The sequence below is a fragment of the Notechis scutatus genome, chromosome 3 (genome assembly GCF_049901735.1).
Source record: "Notechis scutatus isolate UNSWTSFEM ecotype Mainland chromosome 3, rNotScu1.2, whole genome shotgun sequence".
Lineage (NCBI taxonomy): Eukaryota > Metazoa > Chordata > Lepidosauria > Squamata > Elapidae > Notechis > Notechis scutatus.
The window spans coordinates 208,784,011-208,801,997 of NC_142011.1; the positions used below are offsets into that span (position 1 = coordinate 208,784,011).

General features: G+C 47.5%; 1 protein-coding gene across 1 annotated transcript in view; it reads left to right on the forward strand.

Moving 5' to 3' along the window:
* ZC3H3 (zinc finger CCCH-type containing 3) overlaps positions 1-17,987 on the forward strand; it is a 233,021-nt gene that overhangs the window by 147,029 nt on the left and 68,005 nt on the right. Inside the window, exon 5 of the mRNA XM_087962274.1 lies at positions 1,071-1,267. Coding sequence (XP_087818400.1) covers positions 1,071-1,267 — 197 coding nt within the window. The remainder of the gene's footprint in view (positions 1-1,070; positions 1,268-17,987) is intronic.

The window sequence follows — 17,987 nt, forward strand, 5'->3', positions numbered from 1 at the left end:
CTCCCTCCCTCCGCTTATTCCTTCCTGCTTTCCTTCTTTTCTCCTTCCTTCCTCCCTCCCTTCCCACTCAGCAGTAGCCCTTATATATCACTTCACAGTGTTTTCTAGACCTCTCTAAGCAGCTTGCAGAGTCAGCCTCTTGCCCCTCTGGGTCCTCATTTTACCGACCTTGGAAGGACGGGAGGCTGAGTCAACCAATATCCAGAAGGACTCAAGGAAGCAAAAAGGTTTGAGAAAAGTGGGTCAGGGTCCAAGCCGCCATCCTAAACCTGCGTAGTCACATAACTCACTCTTATTTAGATTATATTTATTTATTACCTTGTTTTTTTTCACAGCTGGGTATTCATAGTTGACAGCAATAAGGTCCTATGAAGTCCACTACAGCTGAAGTTACAGAATGCCTCACTTGTTTTGGGGGATCTCCTTGCATCTCCTTGCTATGTTCTGGATTGTAGTGAACTACTTGTTTGAAAAACAGGTTAGTTCATTAATTAAACGAATGCATTAACTGTATATTTGCAGAGCTCCATCTTTCCTCAAGAGCTGAACGTTATTATAGAGATCTCTTAATTTTATCCCAACAATATCTCTGTTTGATAGGGTTGGGCTAAGAGAAAATGCCTGGATAGTGATAGCATAGACTTACCTTATATACCGCTTCACAGTACTTTACAGCCTTCTCTAAGCGGTTTACAGAGTCAGCATATTGTGCCCAACAATCTGGATCCTCAATTTATTGATCTCAGAAGGATCGAAGGCTGAGCTGGTGAGAATCAAACAGCCGAACTGCAGGCAGTGAGCAGGCAGCAGATGTAGCTTGCAGTACTGCATTCTAGCCATTATGCCACCACAGCTCATGGATGAAGGTCATTCAGCCAACCAGGGCGAACCTTTGCCGATTTGCGTGGAATTCCTTTGCAGGTCGTCCTCGACTTGCAACGGGTTCGCTTAGCGACCATTCCAAGTTACCACGGTACTGGGGAAAAAAGAAAGGTGACTTCAGACGGCTCAAAAAAAAAAAGCCCTTACGACTTTTTAAATTTAAAACTCCAATGTTTTCCTCTCCTCAGGTCTCTGGTGTCCAATGCCAGCCGCCACTCTTCACCAGGGAGCAAGTCCCAGGCGGGTCAGCAGCCCCGGTGGAGGAACAAAGGCCTGCGTTGCATCGGAGGAGTCATGTACCGGGTGTCGGCTAACAAGCTCTCCAAAACGTCCAGCTCCGCTGGCAGGAGCGTAGAAGCGGCGACCAGGAGCCAGGCCAGAGGAGGTGAGCATCGGTCCCTGGTCCCTTTGCCCAAGAGACGGGGGATATTCCGCTCTCCCTTGTGCCAAAGTTCAGAATTCATCTCCCAGTAGTAGTGGATCCCTTCGGGGTTGAAGTGTCGGGTCCTTGGTGCTCTCTGAGCTTGGCGGTTTTCTTGAAAACGTTTTATGACCCAACCAGGCAACATTATCAGTTCTTGGCTTCCTTCCTTCCTTCCTTCCTTCCTTCCTTCCTTCCTTCCTTCCTTCCTTCCTTCCTTCCTTCCTTCCTTCCTTCCTTCCTTCCTCCCTCCCTCCCTCCCTCCCTCCCTCCCCTCCCTCCCTCATTCATCCATCTTCTTGGTGCCTTTTCCTTCCTTCCTCCCTCCCTCCCACCTTCATTCATCCATCTTCTTATGCTTCCTTCCTTCCTTCCTTCCTTCCTTCCTTCCTTCCTTCCTTCCTTCCTTCCTTCCTTTCTTCCTCCCTCCCTCCCTCCTTCCCTCCCTTCCTTCCTTCTCCTTGGTGTTCTATGAGCTTGGTTGCTTTTTTGCCGACATTTCATTACCTAACTAGGTAACATTGTCAGAAGGGAGGACAAGTTTGTGAACAGGAGGAGGAGAAGTGAGGAGTCCTTGGTGTTCTCTGAGCTTGGTGGTTTTCTTGCAGACGTTTCATTACACAACCCTCCCTCCCTCCTCCCTCCCTCTCTTCTTCCTCCTCCTTCCCTCCCTTCCTTCCTTCTCCTCCTTTCCTCCCTTCCTTCCTTCTCCTCCTTCCCTCCCTCTCTTCCTCCTCCTCCTTCCCTCCCTTCCTTCCTTCTCCTTGGTGTTCTATGAGCTTGGTTGCTTTTTTGCAGACATTTCATTACCTCACTAGGTAACATTGTCAGAAGGGAGGACGAGTTTGTGAACAGGAGGAGGAGAAGTGAGGAGTCCTTGGTGTTCTCTGAGCTTGGTGGTTTTCTTGCAGACGTTTCATTACACAACCCTCCCTCCCTCCCTCCCTCCCTCTCTTTCTTCCTCCTCCTTCCCTCCCTTCCTTCCTTCTCCTCCTTTCCTCCCTTCCTTCCTTCTCCTCCTTCCCTCCCTCTCTTCCTCCTCCTCCTTCCCTCCCTTCCTTCCTTCTCCTTGGTGTTCTATGAGCTTGGTTGCTTTTTTGCAGACATTTCATTACCTCACTAGGTAACATTGTCAGAAGGGAGGACGAGTTTGTGAACAGGAGAAGGAGAGGAAGAGGAGGAGGAGGAGAACTGAGGGGTCCTTGGTGTTCTCTGAGCTTGGTGGTTTTCTTGCAGACCACCAGGGACCATTATCAGTGATTTATTTCCTTCCTCCCTTCCTTCCTTCCTTCCTTCCTTCCTTCCTTCCTTCCTTCCTTCCTTCCTTCCTTCCTTCCTTCCTTCCTTCCTTCCTCCTTCCCTCCCTCCCTCCCTCCCTCCCTCCCTTCTTTCTATCCTTCCTTGGGGGTCCTTGGTCAGAGGGACCGAGATGGTTTTCTTGTAGTTGTTTCATGTAGTTATTACTCATCCAGGTAATATCATTAGTGCTAGAAGGAAGGAGAGTTTGGGGAGAGGAGGAGTGGGAGGAAGACTGTGGGGTCCTTGGTGCTGTCTGAGCTTGGCTGTTTTCATGCAGACGTTTCATGACCCAACTAGGTAACCTCAGAAGGGAGGGGTCTTTGTTCTCTCTAAATCATGCAAGCAGAGCATGGATGACGTTCCTTAAGTTGGGTAATGAAACATCTGCAAGAAAACAACCAAGCTCAAACAGCACCAAGGATCCCTCATTTCAACCCACCCTATTTATGTCGTAGGTCACTTTTTTCGTTACTTCGTAGAGCCAAGATGGTACTCAATCTTGGCCAAATTGCTCAGCTCCTCTTCAAACAATCTTTGATTTAGAATAATGATTGAGCCCAGAATTTCCATTGCTTAGCAAGATGGTTGTTAAGTGAGTTTTGCCGCGTCTTATGAACTTTATTTGCCCCAGTTGTTAAGTGAACTATTGCATCTGATGACCCAGGGTGGGATACAAAAGCAACAAAGTCACAGAAACAGGTGAAGCCCCTTTAATTCCTTCACCTTGGCTCCAAAAGTCCAATTATCATTGACTGGAGAAAAAAACTCCCCCACAAACAGTTGCGAAAAGGAAGAAATGCCGTTCAAACTCAAAATACATATAAATTATAAATAGGAAAAAAACAACACAAACCACACGGAAGCCATTAAGGAGACCAGGCAGGATAAGGGCTTGAAGACGTCCACAGATATCGAAATACACACAGTGGGAAGGATGCCAGAACTCAGATAAGAACTGACAGACTAGAAATATATTTCATGCGCAGTTTGTCCTTTTAAACAGTCCTCACAGCTGCAGCCCATGAAGGGGATCAGGGCCCTTTCCTCCCCCACAGACCACACCATTCAAGTTTCTCCCTTATCCTCTCCTCCCTGCGTGCCCTAGGATGAAGAAGGGATGGGCCTGGGTCTTCCTCTGACTGCCCAGCTGGCCTCCCACTCCCTGTCGGCTATTCCTCCTCTCCCTTGGCAGTCAGATTCTAACGGGGGCATGACAATAACTATCGGCCTGGCAACTCCCCCAGCCTGAGAAAATCCTCTAGTTGTGAAATCTCATGAAAGACTATTTGCGGGGGACTTTGCTGGAGAGGAATTCCCTTTAACCTGAATAAAAAGGTTGTTTTTTTTAGGGGCGAGGAGTCGGCTTCATGATTTTGGGAAGTTTCAGTCAGAACACTTAGGTAGGAAATAATTAAAATCACAGCTTTGTTTGTTGCTTCTGTTTAGGAATCCAATCTCTATAATGATCTCTTGAACAATTGAACAGCCTCTCTCTCTCAAACAATTGCCTGTTTGAGATGGTAAAGAATGGGGTTTTGTGGGGTTCGGAGGCCACAACTCTCGTTCCCACCCGGAAATGCCCTCTGAAATAGGGAGCCGCTCCGTTGCTTCTGCAGCAATCCAGATAAGGTTCCTAAATATATCTTAAAATTAGATTTTCATCACCGGTGTAAGGAGGCGCGTTAATACAAAGGATGTGGATTGCCACAAGCTTTCAGGGAGTCTAAGCTTTCTTCCCCCCTCCTTAGTCCATGCCGTGTTCCTTCCTCGTGGCGTGTGTGTGTGTGTGTGTGTGTGTGTCCCTCCGTCCCCCGTCCCCCGCTTGTTCCGAACTCTGTTCCTGAACGATCTCCGTGGGCGATCCCTCGCTCCATTTCACCAGGCAGTGGGGCACGCCACCATTTCCAGTCATTAACGCAGGGAGGAAGTTCTCTGGGCGTGCTTGACCCCTAACAAGTTGTATGGCCAGTGCTGAGATAAGCAGGAGGGGACGAGGTGAAGAATTGCTCCGAGCCTGTTGTGTTCTCGGAGGCTTTTTTTCTTAGCCTGGCAATTGTAAAGGTTGTTCCTGCTGGGGGGGAAAGGAGTTTGATGGGGTAATCAGTTACAGAGGCTTGAGCACTGGAATGGAATATAACAGAACGGAATAACAAAGAGTTGAGGTCTTCTAGTCCAACCCCTGCTCAAGCAAGAAACCCTTGCAAGAAACCTCTGTCCAATCTCTTCCTAAAAACCTCCACGGATGGAGCTTGTTAAGCCTGGATTCTAACGGGTGTTAAGGAAAACAAACTAAACAGAATGTGCAGCGAAGTCAGATAGGAAGACAAGTAAATGTGTGAGATAAGTTTTCTAGTTAACACGCAGTAAAAATACAGATACGCTTGTGCTATCAAAAATATAGTTTATTCCATTTAAGAATTATAGCATAGTCAAATAAACGGTCCATTAGTCATATATCAATTTCAGTCAAGTCATGTCGGGATACTCTATTTGCAAAGTCCGTGTTGAATAGCCAATGTCAGTTCACTTACAATAAATCAGTCCAATCTTATCTTCTCTCCGTTGAGAAAAATCAACACTCCCTTTTCTCTCCCCGTTTCAGCAAGAACGCAGTCATCAATCCATCCAGTAATTAGGGATCAGTAAGCCAGAGAGAGCTAGCTGCAATTGCCTCGCTTCTTATATAGTGCTTTTACAACCACACCCTTAATTACATTCTTGCTGTTAAAGTTACACACACTTTAACTAACAAACCATGATTTATTATTTTTACCCAAACCAGTTAGGGTAAACAATGTTATCCCTAACAGAGCTCCCACGACTTCTGGTGGCAGGCTGTTCCACTGGTTAATGGTCCTTAATTTCTCCTTAATTCCAAGTTGCTTCTCTCCTTGCTTAGTTTCCATCCGTTGTTTCTTGTCTTCCTTCTGATGCTTTGGAAAATAGGTTGATCCCCATCTTTTTGGATCCCCTCAAATATTAGAAGACCCTTACTATGTCCCCCCTTAGTCCGTTCCTTCGTTGAACCAGGCATACCCCATTCCAGCAACCGTTCTTAATATGTCCCCTCATGATCTGCCCTCTTTCTAGAGTCTCCCACAACTTTTTTTATATCCTGGGGCCCAAAATGTCCTCTCCACCCTTTCTCCTTCCTTCCTTCCTTCCTTCCCAGTTCAGTCGATAAACGAAATGAGAAAGTGCACGAACGTTTAGGCTCAAGCAGATAAGTTAGGAAACTTTTTCCATCCCATCTAAAAAGGGATCCTGCCACAGATTCTGCAAAATGCTCAGAAGGCTGTTATCATGTCATCCCTAGTCCTTCTCTTTCTTTAAACTAGAGGTATGCAAAGCTTCCTCACACATTGCATGACGGTGTGGTACGCTGGCTTGACAGCCACAGATAGAAAGACATTACAGAGGGTGGTGAGACAAAACATCTTGGGCTGTTCCCTGATACCACTAGATGACCTCGCTAGGGCTCGCTGCCTTAGAAGAGTGAGGAAAACTTTCAGGGACGACTCACATCCCGGTCAGCATGTCTTCATTCTCCAACCATCGGGTAGGACAGTGGTGGTGAACCTTTTTGGGCTCCTGTGCCAAAAATTGTGTGCACGCTTGCACGCTTGCGTGCCAGCACCCAGAAGGCAATGCGCCCCCGTGCCCTCTACGCATGCGCGCACAATCCTCACCCACCCCCGCCACCCCCTTACCTGCACTGTGCCTCACAGCTGATTTTCGGCTGGTTTGAGGCCTTTTTCGGCTTCCCAGAAGATTCAGGAAGGCTTCTGCAGGCTTTGCAGGACAAAAACTAGCCCGGTTTCGTCACTTCAGGTATTTCCAGAAAAACAGGAAGTGATGAAATAGGCCTGGTTTTCAGCCTGAAAAGCCTGCAGAAGCCTTCCTGAAGCCTCTGGGAGGCTGAAAAAGGCCTCAAACCGGCCGAAAATCAACTGTGCGCATGCACAGTGAGGTAAGTTTGCCTGCAGCTGTGTGCCGGCACAAACGGCTCTGCATGCCACCTGTGGCACGCGTGCCATAGGTTCGCCATCATGGGGGTAGGAGATGGAGAAGCATAGCCAGCCGCACCAACAGGCTGAAGAACAGTTTCTACCCGTGGGCTGTCAGACTTCGGAACGGAAAATAACTTCATGTCAACATAGTATGATAGACTTGCAGGGCCGGCGCGTTGTGCAACCAGGTCACATGGTGTAATAAGATTGGGTCTGGGTTAGGGACTCCTGTCCTCACTGTGAGTTGGGTTGGGGGGGGTGCACGAAGGGAGGCTCAGCCAATCTCATCGTACACATGTTGTACTCTGACAATAAAGGTAGTAAATAAATATATAGTTTCTGCAACTGTTCTTCGTATATTTTCGCCTCCAGCCCGCTAACCATCTTCGTTGCTCTTCTCTGCACTCTTTCCAGAGTCTCAACATCATTTTTGTATTGATTGAAACTTTTCCAGGCTTCTAGTAAAATGTCGAGGTTAAACCAGACTTCTCCCATCCATTACGTTGTCTGGGTCTGCAGGTTCTTCCCCCAACTGAGGTTCGTCTTTCAGTGGACCTCAGACCATGGGAGTCCTTCCACCAGTGGCTTCTGGAGAACCTTCCAGAACTGGAAGCTGCCCGGAGTCACAAGGTATTTGGCTTTAAAAAGGCAGTTTGATCCAAATCGATCCGCAATCCCCATGAAAACAGTTAATCAACCTTTCGGGGGATGTGGCAAGACAGAGTTAAAAGCAAGAAAATGGTGCAAGTTGGGACTCTTGCTCCAATCAAAATGTTCCTTTCAACAACCAAGGACTCAGTAGCACAGCTTGGCTTGTAGTTTTCCCGAAATGGGATTTTATTCTGGTGAGGAAAATGGCACAAAACTCGCTTAACACCTTTCTCTCTCAGCAACAGAAATTTTGGACTCAATTGTGGATTGTAAGTTGAGGACTACTTGTATATAAAGTTTGTGCTAGCCTTTTTATTGCTCAAGCCCAGGAACTGGCAAGGCCTGACAAACAGGAAATAAACAAGGAAGAAGAAAAAATGATTGTCCCATGGCTGTCACAGAGCCAGCATAAATTAGACCATGCGTGCCTGGTTTTCGGCTTCCGCATGTCCCATTTTCGGCCTCCGCATGCCCTGTTTTCAGCCTCTACATGGCCTGTTTTCAGCCTCCATTTGCCCCGTTTTTGCCCTCTGCTCGTCTCATTTTCGGCCTCCATGTGCCCCCATTCTTGGCCTCTGTGCACCTTGTTTTTGGCCCATTCCAGGGGCCAAAAATGGGACACGCGGGGGCCAAAAATTGGGCACGCGGAGGCGGCAATGGGCGGTCGCGATCGGCAGCGACAGCTATGGGCGGCAGCTACCCCCTCAGCCTGGAACAGGCTGGGCTGAAGCTGACCAGGCTGTTTGCTTCAAGGAGGCAAATGGCTGGGAGGCAGAGGCCGCAGGGTGGGTGGGTGGACAGGGCTTCTCCAACATTTGCTCTATAAGACGCACAGACGTTTCTACCCACTTTTTTTGGAGGGGGAAAAGTGCGTCTTATGGTGCGAAAAGTACGGCGAACACACTTTACATGCGTGTGCTCTGTATGCCGTTCGATTTACCTCACGGTGCTACCGCCTATCATGCCCGTACTTGCAGCAGGCGAGTCAGTCAGGAGCACCGTGAGGTAAATCGAACAGCATACAAAGTGCGCTCACGCACACACACACACAGAGAGAAGAAAAAAGCAGGAAAAAAAGAAATGCCCCCTCCACATCCTGCAACCAATCATAGCACCGATTGCCTCATGCACGATCATCATCAACGACATCTCATCAACTACAGCTGTGTGTTCTGGTCCATAACTGTTCTCTTTACCATTTCAGCTACTAAATTTCAATATCCTAATCACGGAAGGGATGCTAACTTTTGGGCGAGCCCTCGATTTATTTTGCCAACATTTGTGACCGATTCTAGATTCTAGATCAGGGGTGTCCAACCTTGGCAGCTTTAAGCCTGGAGGACTTCAACTCCCAGAATTCTCCAGCCAGCTTTGCTGGCTGGGAATTCTGGGAGTTGAAGTCCTCCAGGCTTAAAGTTGCCAAGGTTGGACACCCCTGTTCTAGATCTTTCTACAGCTCAGGAGTAGAAGGCCAGTTGGTTCTTGTGAGGTACTGCCGGTTAGACCAGAGGCGTCCAAACTCGGAAACTTTTAAGACTTTGTGGACTTCAACTCCCAGAATTCCCCAGCCAGAGCATGCTCTGGCTGGGGAATTCTGGGAGTTGAAGTCCACAAAGTCTTAAAAGTTTCCCAGTTGTGAGACTCCTAGTTAGATTAAGATTGCGGAGAAAGGATCCGGGAAAGCAGAAGTACCCCCAAAACAATTCACCCCTGGACTGGGTTACAAGTCATTCAAAGGCTTTGGGTTGGACCGCCTTTCGCGATTCTGTCCCAAATCCCGTTAACATCCAATTTCAGACTCTCGTCAACTCCGTCTCCTGGTCGAGATCTCCCGTTCTGCTTTTTTTTCCCCCCGGCCCCAAAATAAAAATATTTTAAAAATCTGCCAGCTCAACTTTCCTCCTTTAGTTCAGCCTTCCTCCTGCCACTTGCCCGCGTGGGTCTTCGTAATGCTCCGATGGGACAAATTATCTGGAAAGAAAGGGGAGGGGGGGAACCATCACACCGCCTTCACGCTCCTGCTTTTCCTCCCTTTGCCAGGATCTGCACACGTTTTAATTTTCTATCCGCAGCTCCCAGCGAGATAATCCACGGTTTAAGCTAAATCTCCGGCCTTTTCACCTCGGAGATGAGGCACCGCCGTAAGCATTTCCTGTCGTCATTATTTCTTCTTCTTCTTCTTCTTCTTCTTCTTCTTCTTCTTCTTCTTCTTCTTCTTCTTCTTTCTTCTTCTTCTTCTTCTTCTTCTTCTTCTTCTTCTTCTTCTTTCTTCTTCTTCTTCTCCTTCCTCCTTCCTCCTCCTCCTCCTCCTCCTCCCTCCTCCTCCTCTTCTTCTTCTTCTTCTTCTCCTCCTCCTCCCCTCCCTCCTCCTCCTCCTCCTCTTCTTCTTCTTCTTCTTCTTCTTCTCCTCCTCCCCCTCCACCACCACCTCCTCCTCCTCCTTTCTTCTTCTTCTTCTTCTTCTTCTTCTTCTTCTTCTTCTTCTTCTTCTTCTTCTTCTTCTTCTTCTTCTTCTTCTTCTTCTTCTTCTCCTCCTCCTCCTCCTCCTCCTCCTCTTCTCTCTTCTCCTCCTCCTCCTTTCTCCTCTTCCCCTCCTCCTCCTTCCCTTTCCCCTCCTCGTCCTCCTCTTCCTCCTCCTTCTTCTCCCTCTTTCTCTCTTCTCTCTCTCCCTCTTCTTTCTTTCTTTCTTTCTTTCTTTCTTTCTTTCTTTCTTTCTTTCTTTCTTTCTTTCTTTCTTTCTTTCTTTCTTTCTTTCTTTCTTTCTTTGTTCCTTCCTTCCTTCCTTCCTTCCTTCCTTCCTTCTTTCTTTCTTTCTTTCTTTCTTTCTTTCTTTCTTTCTTTCTTTCTTTCTTTCTTTCTTTCCTTCTTCTTTCTCCCTCCCTCCCTCCCTCCCTCTCTCTCTCTCTCTTCCTCTCCCTGTCTCTCTCTCTGCCCCCCCAATTCCTTCCCTGCCTCTTTCTATGGGGAAGGGGCTGCTAGGCCGAGGAGGCAGCTGTGGGACCATTTACTTGCAATCTACTTTGCGCCTCTTGTTGGCAACCGAGACGCCTGAAAAGTCATTCCTTGCTCTATTGTTGCTCTATTGTTCGGTTCCTCCTCTCGTTTTCCTATGTCTATTTCTTTAGTTTGAACGCTCCCCTATGAAACATTTCAGTCGGTGCCTTTTTTTAAAAAAAAAAATTATCTGAAAGCTTTCAATGTTTTCCACTTTTTGTCCCACCCCCTCCCTCCAGAATGGGGTCAACGGGCATCGTTTATTGTTGGCTTGTCATTTTATTTTTGGAAAGGCTTTCCTCTCCCCTCCCCTTGCTCTGTGTGGCGGAGGAGGGAGAAGCATTGCCAATCAGATCACAGCGTAACGAGAAGGCCCAGGTGCAGAATCGGCCGGCTCTCCTCGCTTGCGCCTGGCATTCTGCTCAGCTCAGCTCTCCAGGCAGGCAGAGGCTTTCCCCCCTCGGAGCTTTGCAGCACTCAGAATACCCGTGAATCTGGTTTCTTTCTTTTTTTTCTTTTGTTTTTTGTTTTGGAGTTGGGTTTTCAAAAAGATCATAGGCTCCCAGGGCTGGCAGGGACCTTTGGAGGTCTTCTAGACCAACCCCCTACTAAGGGCAGGAGTAGTATACCATCCCAGAGAAATGATTGTCCAATCTTTTCCTGAAAGTAGAGGGAGGGAGGGAGGGAGGGCGGGGAAGAAGGGAGAGAAAGAAAGAAGGGAAGGAAGGAAGGAAGGAAGGAAGGAAGGAAGGAAGAAAGAAAGAAAGAAAGAAAGAAAGAAAGAAGAGAGAGAGAGAGAGAGAGAGAGAGAGAGAAAGAAAGAAAGAAAGAAAGAAAGAAAGAAAGAAAGAAAGAAAGAAAGAAAGAAAGAAAGAAAGAAAGAAAGAAAAGAAAGAAAGAAAGAAAGAAAGAAAGAAAGAAAGAAAGAAAGAAAGAAAGAAAGAAAGAAAGAAAGAAAGAAAGAAAGAAAGAAAGAAAGAAAGAAAGAAAGAAAGAAAGAAAGAAAGAAAAGAAAAGAAGAAGAAGAAAAGAGAAGAAGGAAGGAATGAAAGAAGGAAGGGGAAGAGAGAGAAAATAAAAGAAATAGAAAGAAAGAAAAGAAAGAAAGAAGAGGAAGGAAGGAAGAAAAAGAAGGAAGAATGAAAGAAGGAAGGAGAAATAGAGAGGGAGAATGAAAGAAAGAAAGAAAGGAAAGAAAGAAAGAAAAGAAAGAAAGAAAGAAAGAAAGAAAGAAAGAAAGAAAGAAAGAAAGAAAGAAAGAAAGAAAGAAAGAAAGAAGAAGAAGGAAGAAAAGAAGGAAGAAATGAAAGAAGGAAGGAAGAGAAAAATGAAAGAAATAGAAAGAAAGAAAAGAAAGAAAGAAAGAAGAGGAAGGAAGAAAAAGAAGAAGGAAGAATGAAAGAAGGAAGGAGAAAGAGGGAGAATGAAAGAAACAGAAAAAAAAAGAAAGGAAAAGAAAGAGGAAGGAAGAAAAGAGAAGAAGGAGGGAATGAAAGAAGGAAGGGGAAAGAGAGAGAGAATGGAAGAAAGATAGAAAGAAAAAGAAAGGAAGAGGAAGAGGGAGAAGGAAAAGAGGAAGGAAAGAAGGAAGGAAGAAAGAGAAAGGAAGAAAGATAGAAAGAAAAAGAAAGAAAGAGATGGACAGATAGGTAGCTAGGTAGGTAAGTAGGTAGGTAGATAGGGAACAGGGAGTGGGAGAGACAGAGAGAGAAGAGAGAGGGAGGGAGAGAGAGAGATGCATGCAGCCAAAGCCCTTCCGCATCTTTGACTCTTGACAAGAACAGAATAACAAAGTTAGAAGGGACCTTGGAGGTCTTCTAGTCCAACCCCCGATCAAGCAGGAGAGACGATACCATTCCGTGCAAATGGCTGTCCAGTCTTTTCTTAAAAGCCCCCAGTGACGAAGAAGCCCCCACAACTTCTGCAGGCAGTGATGGAACGAACAATTCAATCGGTGGAACAACTTGCCTTCAGAAGTTGCAAATGCTCCAACACTGGAAGTTTTTAAGAAGAGACCGGATAACCCTTTGTCTGAAGTGGTGTAAGGTTTCCTTCCTGAGCAGGGGGTTGGACTAGAAGACCTCCAAGGTGCCTTCCAACTCTGTGATTCTGTTCTATTCTACTGTAAAGAACGGCAAGTGGGATTCAGCCCCGAGTGAAGGTTTTTATAAGCGCCGTGCAGGTAGAAAAACAATCATCCCTGCCTGATACCCTGACAATTTTTTAGGGAGCTTAAAGCTCCTCTTGAAATCGTCTGCAGCCGATTGATACAGCCGATGTTGCCGGCTTCTGGAGGGGAGAAAGATATGCATTTAGCCCCACCAACACCTTCTTTTTAGCTGCCTGCACCGGCAGGGGATTGTGGTCCAGGTTGTACCTCCAGTCCAAACCCTTTTGCAATCTCGGCGGCCAATCCCGAGGCTGCCAGAACCGATCAGGCAAGTCATTCATCTCTCCGAGCGGGAAGGAAACGAGTTGCTTTCGCAGAACTCGCCCGCCGATGGGAAGAGTGGCCAGACGCAGGAGGCTTCTGGGGAGATGGAGGAGGCCGAGGTGGGGAGTCCCTGACACGTCCCTCCCGTTAAACAGGCGTCACTGCAAACAGCAGGTTGGCCCTCCCTGGCGGCAGCCAGGAAAGAACCCCAGTTCCAAAACTTCAATCGGAGTTTTGTGCCTGCCGTGGGGAAGCTTGGTCTTCCCTTGAACACGGCTTGGTTGAAACGATTTCAGGGTGAAAACCGTCGGAACGGGGCCCGCTGGTTAGACGAAGTTGTCTTCTCTCCAGTGCCAGCAAAGGACTTAACGCCTGTCAGGATTCCAGCAATTGCCCGAATTAAATCATGATTCTCGAGCCAAACTTCAAAAACCTTCACATCTTTTATTAGGAGCGACATATGCTGGCATGATCTGTAGGAAGCTGTGATAATAATCCAAAAAAACCACCAGAGGCATGTGAACAAGAGCTTTATCATTAAGCTGTTGCAAAAGGGAATTCTGCCGATGGCAGAAGACATGGTTCCCAGGAAGGTTGGCGTTTATATACAGGCTCAAATATATACCGTCTCTGCCCCTAGATTCCTTTAAGGTTAGGCTTAGCCATCCCTGGAGGCTTTCAAGAAGAGACTGGACTGCCATCTGTCAGAAATGGTGTAGGGTCTCCCGCTTGGGTGGGAGGTTGGACTAGATGACCTATAAGGTCCCTTCCAACTCTGATTAATCCCTTATCTGTTTTCCAAACTTGGCAATTTTAAGAGAGGTGGACTTCAGCTCCCCAAATTCCCCAGGACTGGCTGGGGAACCTCTGGGAGTTGAAGTCCACAAGTCTTAAAAGTTGACAAGGTTGGATACCCCTGGCGTAGGGTCTCCTTCTTCAGCAGGGGGCTGGACTAGAAGACCTCCAAGGTCCCTCCCAACTCTGCTGTTCTGGCTGGGTTGGACTTTCCATTCGCTCCCTGGCAAACCAGGTGTGCTCCGAAGCTAATTCCTCTGCAACGCTGCTCCTTTTTTCCCCCCCCTCCTGGTACGGACTTCCAGCTGGGGCCCACCCAAGCGTCTGCCTCCTCCGTTTACCCACGGCCGAAAAAAACCCCACCGGTGTCAGGTGTGCTTTTAATCTCCCACCTTAATCTCTGCCTTGGAAGTCCTGATGTATGAAACGGTTCCTTATTTTCGGCAGCATCTCCCAGGGTGTCAAGGAGTCAGGAATGCATTAAGCCCACCCCACACCCCACACCCCCTCTCTCTCTCTTCCCAACCGCTGTGTGGGAGGGCATCCCCCTCCCCCACTTCGCCCGGCTGCTACTCAACAAGGTTACGGGCCACGATTGGGGGAGGGGGGAGGGAAACGGCGTGATTAAAACCGGGCGACTTCCTGCTTTGCAACTACAACCCCCTTTCAAGAGGGAGGAACCTTGTCCCGGTCAAATGGGGGCAGAAGGGGGGAGGACCAGCAGTAGCAGGGAAGGGTGGGGGTCTTTGTGTATCGCTAACCATGGTGCCAGGGGGAAAAAAAATGTTGAGTTCCGAGCCTGCAACTTCATTGAGAAAGAAAGAAAGAGAGGATGGAGGGTGGGCGTGAGGACCCCCACCCCCCCAGCCATCAGGTATTAAGATTGAAACAATCCCCCAAGTATCCGCTGGTGCCGATCGCCTCGAAAGCGGGTGAGGAAGAATAATGAAAGAAATAAATTCACACACACACACACACACACACACACACCCGGTGCGCAGCCCTCCAAAATGGTTGCTTCAGCACTAAAGCTCGTGGAAGGGGAAAGTAGGGGTCCCCTGGGTAGGTGGGTGTGGGGTGCGCCGCCGTCTGCCCGGAGACCACCTTAGCTAAGGCAGCTCTTTTAAAGGGCTACTAGCAGTGAGAAGAAAAACCCTTCGGGGTGATGCAGTTCTGCCACAGGAATTGCACTCAGGAGGGCAGGAGGTTGCTTGGCGGAGTCAGTAGCATTGCAGCGTCCTTGCCAACCGCCTTAACCTCATCAGGGCTAGTTGGATTGTGAAACATCTGCAAGAAGTTAGTCAGAGATCACCAAGGACCCCGGAGTTGTCCTCCTCCTCCTCCGGTTTTCCAACCCCACTCCTTTCTAGCACTGACGATGTTACCTAGTTGGGTCATGAAATGTCTGCAAGGAAACCACCAAGCTCAGAGAGCACCAACGATGTTCATCCTCCTTTTCCCTTCTCTTCCTTTCCACAAACCTAACTCCCTTCTAGGCTTTTTTCAAGCTGTTTTTCAGGCCGTTTCAGGCCATTCTCCAGGGCATTTGGGGGGCATTTTCAGGCTGCTTTTTGGGCTGTTTTCCAGGCTGTTTTCAGGCCATTTTTGGGTTGTTTTGAGGGCATTTTGGGGGCATTTTCAGGCTGCTTTTGGGCCATTTCCAGGCTGTTTTCCAGGCCATTTTCAGGCCATTTTGAGTTGTTTTGAGGGCATTTTGGGGGGCATTTTCAGGCTGCTTTTCAGGCCATTTTCAGGCCATTTGGGGCTGTTTTGGGACCATTTTCCAGGCTGTTTTCAGGACGTTTTCAGGCCATTTTGGGTTGTTTTGAGGCCATTTTGGGGGGCATTTTTAGGCTGCTTTCTGGGCCATTTTCAGACCATTTTGGGGTTGCTTTGAGGGCATTTTGGGGGGCATTTTCAGGCTGCTTTTGTTTCCATTTTCAGGCCATTTTGGGGCTGTTTTCAGGCCATTTTCAGGCTGTTTTTCAGGCCATTTTCAGGCCATTTTGGGTTGTTTTGAGGGCATTTCCAGGCTGTTTTTGACCCAAAAAACAGCTGAAAATGGCCCAGAAAACGGCCTGGAAACAGCCCAGAAAAACAGGCGTGGGCAGGGCCAGCCAATGGTGGGATTTACCCATTCACCGAACTGCACCATTTAATCTTAACTACCGGTTCTCTAGAACCGTTTCGAACTGGCAGCAACCCACCTCTGGACCTGCCGGATACCTTTAGGATGGCCATATATGGAGGGGGCTGCACTTCTTATACCAGGCAGTGTTAAATCTGCCATTTGGGAAACGTGATCAGATACGGCATTGGCTGCCACCGGGTGCACTTTCCAAAAACAAAACGAAACCCCAAGATTAAAAAACGAGTGCAAATGAATACAGTACAGAGTAAGAAATAAGAAATAAATCAAAGAGAAGGGTGAAAGAAAAGGGGGGAAATTAAAATAGAAAAGAAAGGAAAAAAGATATAACGCACAAGCTTCTCATCTTTTATAGTTATAACTACAGTTATAAATTTGCCTCTCTCTCTCTCTCTGGTTACCACGTAACTCTCTTTCTTTCTATAATATATCCTCTCTAATCATCAAAATCATAAATCACAGGTTCATTTGTTTTTTTCTATTTCACGCAAAATAGCCTATGAGGGCTTTTCCAGCCAGCAATAAACATACATAATGTCTTTTCTCTGATCAAAGAAGTCAATTTTGCCATCTCAGCGTGTTCCTTCGCCTTCGCCAAGCGTCCCTCCGTCGTGGGTAGAACCAAATCTTTCCATCTTTGTCAGTAACCTCACTGTGGTTAACATGCAAAACAAAACAAAACAAAAACCAACATTTCGTGACTTTTTCCCAAGTGCTTGTGTATCCATTTATTTTTATTTTTGTTTACTTATTTATTTTATTTAGTTTAGTTTGTCAAGCGTGTATGAGAAAACAAGTTTGAACCTAACATATAAATATATAAGTATAAACGGGTATATGCATAATATCAGAGTACGAATAAATGGGGACAGTAGGATAGGGACGGTATGCACGCTGGTGCGCTTATGCATGCCCCCTTACAGACCTCTTAGGAAAGGGGTGAAGTCCACAGTAGACAGTTTAAGGTTAAAGTTTGGGGGTTTGAGGATGTAACAACAGAGTCAGGGAGTGAGTTCCAGGCATTGAGCACTCCGTTGCTGAAGTCGTATTTTCTGCAATCGAGTTTGGAGCGGTTTACCTTGAGTTTGTATCGATTGTTTGCCTGTGGGTTATTGCAGTTGAAGCTGAAGTAGTCGTTGACAGCTAGGATGTTGTAGCAGACAATTTTGGGTACTAAGCTTAGATCAGACTGTAGGCGGCGTAGTTCTAGGTCCGTGATGGGTGGTACGCAGAGCCATTTGTGCCGGCACGCGAGCTACAGACCAACTTACATCACTGCGCATGCGCGCACCTCACAGCTGGTTTTCGGACAGTTTGAGGCCTTTTTCGACTTCCCAGATGTTGGAGGAAGGCTTCTAGAGGCTTTGCAGGCTGAAAACTAGCCCCGTTTGGTCACTTGTCCTGTTTTTTCCGAAAATACTGGAAGTAACGAAACAGGGCTAGTTTTCGGCCTGCATAGCCTGCAGAAGCCTGCAGAAGACTTCCTCAAGCCTCTCAGAGGCCAAAAAAGGCCTCAAACTGGCCAAAAATCAGCTATGAGGCGCAGTGCAGGTAAGGGGGTGGCGGGGTGGGTGGGTGGGGATTGCGCACGCATACCTAGGGAGCATGGGGGGGGCGCACATTGCCTTCTGGGTGCTGGCAGGCGAGCGTGAGCATGCAAGCGCACGCACAATTTTTGGCACAGGAGCCCAAAAAGGTTAGCTACCACTGTTCTAGTTTGTCCAGGTCCAAAATTTTGAGCCTGGTGGCATCAGGGATTCTAGTGCAAGCAGAGGAGTGGAGGACTCCTCTCGTGAAATACCTCTGGACCCGTTCAGTCGTATTAATGCCCTTTATACAGTATGGATTCCAGGCAGATGGCTGTATTCGAGAATTGGACCATGTCCAAAGAGAAAACCCCCTGGTTTCCATTGATTGCATATCAATCTTTAAAATCCTCCGAAATCATTGAATGGATTGGAATCCAGGATTTTCTATTTCTTGTTGTTTTTTTCCACGTGCCCAAACGTTCCGTTCGCCGTTGACGTTCCCCTCCTAAATTCGAAGCACCTTCCTACGTTCCCGGAGCCAGAAAGGTTGGAAGACGGCGGGGCAAAGCAACTGTCTCGCTTAGCAGTGGAAATTTTGAGCTCAGCTGTGGGCTGTAACTCAAGGACTGCAAAATATACCCCCACCCAAAAAAAATAGTGCCGCGGAAAAACGCTACCTGCACCCCTTTTCTCTTGGTATCTCCGGTTTAACACCTTTTTCCCAAGCAAGTTTGTTGATGTGCATTTTTTAACACCGGGGAAGTGTCGATGGTGCCTGGCGTTCCTTGGCAAAACTCCCGCCACAAAGGCCACCTTTCTCGCA